Source organism: Phasianus colchicus, chromosome 34 (genome assembly GCF_987193195.1).
Source record: "Phasianus colchicus chromosome 34, bPhaCol1.hap1.1, whole genome shotgun sequence".
NCBI classification, from domain to species: Eukaryota; Metazoa; Chordata; class Aves; order Galliformes; family Phasianidae; genus Phasianus; species Phasianus colchicus.
Genome location: NC_143469.1, coordinates 2,424,843 through 2,433,800, shown reverse-complemented (window position 1 = coordinate 2,433,800; position 8,958 = coordinate 2,424,843). Strand labels below are relative to the sequence as shown.

Genomic DNA, 8,958 nt, shown 5'->3' with positions numbered 1-8,958 from the left:
AATGGGAGCTCTAAGCCACGCCCCCTCCATGTGTTCCTATGGAGCTCTAAGCCACGCCCCCTTCATTTGTTCGTACGGAGCTCTAAGCCACGCCCCCTCCTAATTTTTCCTATAGAACTCTAAGCCACGCCCCCTCCATGTATTCCTATGGAGCTCTAAGCCACGCCCCCTCCATGTATTCCTATGGAGCTCTAAACCACGCCCCCTCCCTGTGTTCCTACGGAGCTCTAAGCCACGCCCCCTCCCTGTGTTCCTACGGAGCTCTAAGCCACGCCCCCTCCTTGTGTTCCTACGGAGCTCTAAGCCACGCCCCCTCCTTGTGTTCCTATGGAGCTCTAAGCCACGCCCCCTCCCTGTGTTCCTACGGAGCTCTAAGCCACGCCCCCTCCCTGTGTTCCTACGGAGCTCTAAGCCACGCCCCCTCCCTGTGTTCCTACGGAGCTCTAAGCCACGCCCCCTCCCTTTGTTCCTACGGAGCTCTAAGCCACGCCCCCTCCATGTATTCCTATGGAGCGCTAAGCCACGCCCCCTCCAGTACCTCCCGTTTGAGCTTCGAGCCACTTCCGTCGCATCCCGATGACGTCGCGGTCACGCGGCGCGGTCACGTGGCGCCCAACATGGCCGCCCCCACGGGGGCGCTTTGGCGACGGTTGCTGCGCAGCGCTGCGGTGCGGGGTTTGTGCGGCACCGCGGCGGCGGAGGAGCCCGAGAGAGCGGTGTGGGTGCGGGGCGGGGGTGGGAGGAGCGCTGGGGGGGATGGGGGGTGTCTCTGAGTGGTGCTGACCCCCCCCCGTGTCCCGTCCGTAGGGTGAACGTGGTGTTCGTGGACAGCGCGGGGCGGAGGGTGGAGGCGCGGGGCCGCGTGGGGGACAACGTGCTGCAGCTCGCCAGGGAGTGCGGGGTTCCGATCGAGGGTACGGGGGGGCGGGGGGCGGGGGGGGGGTCCTATATGGGGGGGGGGGACGAGGTGTGGGGTGGGGGTGTGGTGGGGGGGTTATGGGGTTCCTATGCTGGGGGTGGGGGGGGGGGAAGGAGGTGCGGGGTTCATATAGGGGGTAGGGGGGTCATGGGGGGGGTATGAGGTGTGGTGGGGGGGTTATGGGGTTCCTATGGGGGGTGCGGGGGGGTGAGGAGGTGCGGGGTTCCTATAGGGGATGCGGGAATAGGGGTGGGGGGGTTTTAGGGGGGGGTACGAGGTGTGGGGGGGGTTATGGGGTTCCTATGGGGGGTGCGGGGGGGGCAGGAGGTGCGGGGTTCCTATAGGGGATGCGGGAATAGGGGTGGGGGGGTCATGGGGGGGCGGTATGAGGTGTGGTGGGGGGGTTATGGGGTTCCTATGGGGGGTGCGGGGGGGTCAGGAGGTGGGGGGTTCCTATAGGGGATGCGGGAATAGGGGGGTCATGGGGGGGGGGGTATGAGGTGTGTGGGGGGGTTATAGGGTTCCTATGGGGGGTGCGAGGGGTGAGGAGGTGCGGGGTTCCTATAGGGGATGCGGGAATAAGGTTGGGGGGGTCTTGGGGGGGTGGGCGGTGGGAAGGGGCTTATGGGGTTCCTATGGGGGGTGCGAGGGGTGAGGAGGTGCGGGGTTCCTATAGGGGATGCGGGAATTGGGGTGGAGGGGTTTTAGGGGGGGTACGAGGTGTGTTGGGGGGGTTATGGGGTTCCTATGGGGGGTGCGGGGGGGTCAGGAGGTGCGGGGTTCCTATAGGGGGTGGGGGGATCTTAGGGGGGGGATATGAGGTGTGGTGGGGGGGTTATGGGGTTCCTATGGGGGGTGCGGGGCGGTCAGGAGGTGCGGGGTTCCTATAGGGGATACGGGAATTGGGGTGGGGGGGGTCATGGGGGGGGGGGACGAGGTGTGTGGGGGCGTTATGGGGTTCCTATGAGGAGCTGCGGGGGGGGTGAGGAGATGGGGGGTTCCTATAGGGGATGCGGGAATAGGGGGGTCATGGGGGGGGGGTATGAGGTGTGGGGGGGGGTTATGGGGTTCCTATGGGGGGGGTAGGGGGGGTCAGGAGGTGCGTGGTTCCTATAGGGGATGTGGGAATAGGAGTGGGGGATTTTGGGGGGGGGGGGTATGAGGTGTGGGGTTATGGGGTTCCTATGGGGGGTGCGGGGGGGTCAGGAGGTGGGGGGTTCCTATAGGGGATACGGGAATTGGGGTGGGGGGCTCATGGGGGGGGTCTGAAGTGTGGTGGGGGGGGTATGGGGTTCCTATGGGGGAGTGCGGGGGGGTCAGGAGGTGCGGGGTTCCTATAGGGGATGCGGGAATTGGGGTGGGGGGGTCATGGGGGGGCGGTATGAGGTGTGGTGGGGGGGTTATGGGGTTCCTATGGGGGGTGCGGGGCGGTCAGGAGGTGCGGGGTTCCTATAGGGGGTGGGGGGATCTTAGGGGGGGGGGGGTATGAGGTGTGGTGGGGGGGTTATAGGGTTCCTATGGGGGGTGTCGGGGGGTGAGGAGGTGCGGGGTTCCTATAGGGGATGCGGGAATAGGGGGGGGAATCCTGGGGGGGGGGGGGGGTACGACGTGGGGGGGGGTTAAGGGGTTCCCATGGGAGTTATGGGATGCGGGGTGGGGGTGCGGGGTTTCTATAGGGATATGGGGGGGGGGTTATGAGGGGGGGAGGTTGTGGGGTGTGGGAATGGGGGAGGAATGAGGAATTGTGGCGGGCGCTGGGATTGGGATTGGGAGCGGGTTTGGGGGCTGAAACCGGATCAGGAATGGGATTGGGATTAGGATGCGGGGGGGGGGGGGGGTCCTGGGTGTTCACGTTGCCCCCCACCCCCTATAGGGGCGTGTGAGGCGTCCCTGGCCTGCTCCACGTGCCACGTCTACGTCAGCACCCCACACCTGGAGCGGCTGCCCCCCCCCAGCGAGAGGTAAACACCCCCCCCCCCAAAAAAAAAACCAACCCTGAGACCCCCCCAAAGACTCCCTGAGTCCCAGCCCCCAAATGATTCCCCCAAAAAACACAGCCCCCCCTCCCCAAACGAGCCCCCCCCCCTCCTTATACCCCCATTTCTCCCCCCCGATCCCCCTCTCACCACCACCCCACCCCCCTTCCCAATCTCCCTTCCCACTTAATCAATTAACTTAATTAATTTCTTTCTCACCCCCCCCCCCCACCCCCCCACCTTAGGGAGGAGAACCACACACACAGCCACCCTTCCCCCCCCCCACATCCCCCTCCCACCTCATGACTGTGACTTTCACTTAGGACCAACCCCCCCCCCAGACGGCCCCCGCATCCCAGTTAATTAACGTAATTAACTTCTACTCCCTCCCTCATAGGAAGGAGGACCTCCTGGACACCCCCCCCCCCCCAATACCACCCCCCAAACCCCCATTTCCCCCCCCAAATCCCCCTCCAACCGCCACCACACTCCCTTGAGACACCCCTCCTCTCCCCTCCCCTTCCTCCTCCCTTCCAGTTAATTAACGTAATTAATTTTCTCCCCCCCTTAGGGAGGAGGACCCCCCCCCCCCATACTCCCATTTCTCCCTCGAAATCCCCCTCCCTCCCCCCACCCCCCCTTGCCCCCTCCCCCCCTCCTCCCCCCCCCAATCCCCCCCTCCTCCTCCCCCTTCCCCCCCCCCTCCTCCCCCCCCCAAACCCCTCCCCCCCCCAATCCCCCCCTCCTCCCCCCCCCAAACCCCTCCCCCCCCCAATCCCCCCCTCCTCCCCCCCCTTCCCCCCCCCTCCCCCCCCTCCTCCCCCCTCCCCCCCCTCCCCCCCTCCTCCCCCCTCCAATCCCCACCCCCCCTTCCTCCCCCCTCCAATCCCCACCCCCCCTTCCTCCCCCCTCCTCCCCCCTCCTCCAATCCCCCCACCCCCCCCCCTCCACTTAATTAACGTAATTAATCCCCCCCCCCCAGGGAGGAGGACCTCCTGGACGCAGCCCCGCAGCTGCGCGTGGAGTCGCGGCTGTGCTGCCAGCTGACGCTCCTCCCGCCGCTGGAGGGCGCTGTCTTCACTCTGCCGCGCGTCACCCGCAACTTCTACGTGGACGGCCACGTCCCCAAAGGGCACTGACCCCAATTGGGGGGGGGGCAGCGGAACCCCCCCCCCCCACCGTCACCATCACCCCCCCCAAATATAATGGGATGGGGACCCCCACCCCAAAATAAAACGTGACGGGATGTGGGGGGATCCCCCGCTGTGATAAATTGCATTGGAAGGGATGGAGATGCGGACCCCCCCCCAAATATAATGGGATTGGATGGAGACCCCTCCCCAAAAAGAAAATGTATTGAAAGGCATGGAGATGTGGACCCCCCCCCCAAATATAATGGGATGGGGACCCCCACCCCAAAATAAAACGTGATGGGATGGGGGGGGACCCCCCGCTGTAATAAATTGCATTAGAAGGGATGGAGATGCGGACCCCCCCCCCAAATATAATGGGATTGGATGGAGACCCCTCCCCAAAAAGAAAATGTATTGAAAGGCATGGAGATGAGGACCCCCCCCCAGATATAATGGGATGGGGACCCCCCCTCAAATATAAGATATGATGGGGTGGGATAAGGACCCCCCCCCTCGTATATAATAGAATAGAATGAGGACCCCCCCCAAAAGAAAAGATGATGGGATGGGTTGGGGACCCCCCCCAGAAGAGAATATTAAGAGTGATGGAGATGCGGAGCCCACCCTCAAATATAATGGGATTGGATGGAGACCCCTCCCCAAAAATCAAATGTATTGAAAGCCATGGAGATGCGGACCCCCCCCAAATATAATGGGATGGGGACCCCCACCCCAAAATAAAACGTGACGGGATGGGGGGGGACCCCCCGCTGTAATAAATTGCATTGGAAGGGATGGAGATGCGGACCCCCCCCCCAAATATAATGGGATTGGATGGAGACCCCTCCCCCAAAATAAAACGTATTGAAAGCCATGGAGACGAGGACCCCCCCCCAAATATAATGGGATGGGGACCCCCACCCCAAAATAAAACGTGATGGGATGTGGGGGGACCCCCCGCTGTAATAAATTGCATTGGAAGGGATGGAGATGTGGACCCCCCCCCCCCAAATATAATGGGATTGGATGGAGACCCCTCCCAAAAAAGAAAATGTATTGAAAGCCATGGAGATGAGGACCCCCCCCCCCAGATATAATGGGATGGGATGGAGACCCCTCCCCAAAAAGAAAATGTATTGAAAGCCATGGGGATGCGGACCCCCCCCTCCCAAATATAATGGGATTGGATGGAGACCCCTCCCCAAAATAAAACATATTGAAAGCCATGGAGATGAGGACCCCCCCCACAAATATAATGGGATTGGATGGAGACCCCTCCCCAAAAAGAAAATGTATTGAAAGCCATGGAGATGAGGACCCCCCCCCAATATAATGGGATGGGGACCCCCCCCCAAATATAATGGGATGGGATAAGGACCCCCCCGTTGTATATAATAGAATGAGGACCCCCCCCCCCAAAAAAAAAGATGAACGGGTGGGTTGGGGACCCCCCCCAAAAGAGAATATTGAGAGTGATGGAGATGAGGACCCCCCCCCCAATATAATGGGATTGGATGGAGACCCCCCCCATAAAAGATGATGGGATGGGATATGGACCCCCGCCCCCCCCCCCCCCAAATATGATGGGATGGAGACCCCCCCCTTAAATAAAATGTTTTGGGGACCCCCCCAGGCTGCTGGTGTTGGGTTTCTTTTATTTGGGGGGGGGGGCGGAACCCATAGGACCCCTCCCCCTCCCCCGCCCCATGGATCCCATCGCCCCATAGGGCCCCACTCCCCTCCCCCTCACAGCTGCGGCTGTTTTAAGGCCGATTCGGTACCGCTGTGACCCGGTTCGGTTTCCGGTTCGGTTCCCTTATCGCTTCACTTCAGCCCCAGTTTGGGTCCTGTTGGGTCCCGGTTCGGGTCGGTCCCATCCCGGTTGGGTTTTCCGGTCCGGTTCGGCTCTCAGTCCGGTCCCATCTCATCCTTTTTGGGTTTCCCGGTTCGGTTCCGTCCCGGTCCGGTTCGGGTCCCGGTTCCGTCCCATCCCATCCCGGTTGGGTTTCCCGGTTCTGTTCCTTCTCGGTCCGGTTCGGCTCTCGGTCCGGTCCCATCTCATCCTTTTTGGGTTTCTGGGTTCTGTTCCCTCCCGGTCCGGTCCGGGTCCCGGTTCTGTCCCATCCCATCCTTGTTGGATTTCTCGGTTCGGTTCCATCTCGGTCCGGTTCGGGTCCCGGTCCCATCCCATCCCGGTTGGGTTTCCCGGTTCTGTTCCCTCCCGGTCCGGTCCGGGTCCCGGTCCCGTCTCATCCCACCCCGGTTGGGTTTCCCGGTTCGGTTCGGGTCCCGGTCTCGTCCTGTCCCATCCCTGTTGAGCTTCCCGGTTCTGTTCCTTCCCGGTCCGGTCCCATCTCATCCTTTTTGGGTTTCCCGGTTCGGTTCCGTCCCGGTCCGGTTCGGGTCCCGGTCCCGTCCCATCCCATCCCGGTTGGGTTTCCCGGTCCGGTTCGGCTCTCGGTCCGGTCCCATTTCATCCTTTTTGGGTTTCCCGGTTCTGTTCCCTCCCGGTCCGGTCCGGGTCCCGGTTCGTTCCCATCCCATCCTTGTTGGATTTCTCGGTTCGGGTCCCGGTCCCATCCCATCCCTATTGGGTTTCCCGGTTCGGTTTCCTCCCGGTCCGGTTCGGGTCCCGGTCCCATCCATCCCTGTTGTGTTTCTCGGTTCGGTTCGGGTCCCGTTCGGTTCAGCCCTGTCTTATCCCCGTTGAGTTTCCCGGTTCGGTTCGGGTCCCGGTTCGGCTCGGATCCGGTTCGGTCCCACCCCCGTTGAGTTTCCCGGTTCGGTTCGGTTCGGGAGCGGCGCTGGAGGTCGCGGAACGTCCAGCAATGCACGGAAACGGAGCGCGGAGGGGGGGGGGCACCGGGAACAGGTGGGGGGGGGGGGGCGGAAATGGGGGCGGAAATGGGGGGGGAGGGAGGAAATAATGGGGAAATGGGGGGGGAAGTAGTGGGAAAACTGGGGGAAATGGGGGGGAAGGGGGGGAAATGGGGAGGAAATGGGGTGGAAGGGGAGGGAATGGGGGGGGGAAGAAGGAAATAATGGGGAAAAGGGGAAGGGAAGGAGGAAAAGGGGGGGGAAATAATGAGGAAATGGGGGGGGGAAGGGAGGGGGGAAGTGGGGGGAAGGAGAAAAGCATGAGGAAAAGTGGGGGGGGAATGGGGAGAACAGTGGGGAAATGGGGGGGAAGGAGGAAATAATGGGGAGAAGTGGGGGGGAAATGGGGTGGAAGGAGGAAATAATGGGGAAAAGTGGGGGAAAGGGGGCGGAAGTGGGGGGAAATGGGGGGGAAGAAGGAAATAATGGGGAGAAGTGGGGGGGAAATGGGGTGGAAGGAGGAAATAATGTGGAAAAGTGGGGGAAAGGGGGCGGAAGTGGGGGGAAATGGGGGGGAAGAAGGAAATAATGGGGAAAAGTGGGGGGAACTGGGGGGGAAGGAGGAAATAATGGGGAAAGGGGGCGGAAGTGGGGGGAAATGGGAGGGAAGGAGGAAATAATGGGGAAAAGTGGGGGGGAAATGGGGAAAATGGGGGGGAAATGGGGAAATAAGGAGGAAATGTGAAGGGAAAATGGGGGAAATAATGGGAGCAGTGGGGGGGGGGCGCACCCAGGACCCCCCCCCCTATTTTTCTCTAACCCCCCCCCCCCCCTTTCTCTTCACAGCGCTCCCCCCAGGACCCCCCCGCGCCCACCCAGCGTTGGGGATGGAGACGCCCTGAGCCTCCAATGTTGGGAGACCCCCCCTCTTTTGAGGACCCCCCCTCTTTTGGGAACCCCCCCTCTTTTGAGGACCCCCCCGGGCATCGTTTTAGGGACCCCCCCGCTTTTGGGAACCCCCCCGGCTATCGATTTGGGGACCCCCCCTCATTTAGATAGCGATTTAGAGACCCCTTGGGGGACCCCCCCCGATTTGGGGACCCCTTTAGGGACCCCCCCGATTTCAGGGACCCCCCCACTTTTGGAATCCCTTTTGGAGACCCCCAATTTGGGGACCCCCCCATTTTTGGGACCCTCTTTAGAGCCCCCATCCTTTTTCAAGACCCCCAGTTTGGGGACCCCCCCTCCTTTGGGAACAGTTTTAGGGTCCACCCCACCTTTGGGGACCCCTTTGAGCCCCCCCCCAATTTTGGAGACCCCCAACTTAAAGACCCCCCCGGACCCCCCCACCATCTTGAAGTCCCCTTTGCGGACCCCCCCACTTTTGGAGACCCCCAATTTGGGCCCCCCTGCTCCTTTGGGAACCCCTATAGGACCCCCACCTTTAGGGACCCCTTTGGGCCCCCCCCCACTTTTGGAGACCCCCAATTTGAGGACCCCCCCGGAACCCCCCACCATCTTGAATACGGAGCCCCCCCGAAATTTGGAGACCCCCAATTTGCGTCCCCCTACCCCTTTGGGTCCCCCCCCATTTTTGGAGACCCCTTTGGGTCCCCCCCCATTTTTGGAGACCCCCAATTTAAAGACCCCCCCGGAACCCCCCACCCTTTCGAATTCCCCTTTGAAGACCCCCAATTTAGGGCCCCCCATTCCTCCCCGACCCCCCCGCCGCAAATCGCGCCCCCCCCGGCGAGGTGCGGACCCCTGGGACCCCTCATTCCGTGGGGTCACCTTCAGTCTTCGTTTGGGGCCCCCCCCCAGCAGAGCCGACGGTTTGGGGGGGCTCCTCATCACCGCCCACCGCAGGTCAGCACCCTTGGGTGCCCCCCCCCCCCAATTGGCGGTGTCCCCCCCCCCCCACACACAGCATCCCCATGTGCCCCCCCCCCCATCTCCCCATATCCCCATGTGCCCCCCGTGCCCCCCCCCCTCCCCATGTGTCCCCCCCCCCAATACTCCCTTGATTCCCCCCCCAAATACCCCCCCGCGCCCCCCCCCCCCCAAACACCCCCCAGTGCCCCCCCTCACATCCCCCCCCAAATCTCTCCACAGC

The 8,958-nt window shown here is 62.5% G+C and overlaps 2 protein-coding genes across 2 annotated transcripts; both read left to right on the top strand.

Annotated features, from left to right (window-relative positions):
* The first annotated feature begins 558 nt into the window (after positions 1–558).
* On the top strand, positions 559–5,273 carry FDX2 (ferredoxin 2). Its single transcript, XM_090128813.1, has 4 exons — positions 559–716; positions 808–914; positions 2,793–2,880; positions 3,878–5,273. Exons 1-4 carry the CDS (start codon positions 577–579, stop codon positions 4,032–4,034), a joined length of 492 nt encoding a protein of 163 aa, XP_089984939.1. The 5' UTR covers positions 559–576; the 3' UTR covers positions 4,035–5,273.
* On the top strand, positions 4,634–7,819 carry LOC149913866 (uncharacterized). The gene is made up of 3 exons (XM_090128613.1): positions 4,634–4,700; positions 5,797–6,900; positions 7,692–7,819. The coding sequence occupies exons 1-2, from the start codon at positions 4,634–4,636 to the stop codon at positions 6,798–6,800; spliced, it is 1,071 nt and encodes a 356-aa protein (XP_089984739.1). The 3' UTR covers positions 6,801–6,900; positions 7,692–7,819.
* Positions 7,820–8,958: the final 1,139 nt, after the last annotated feature.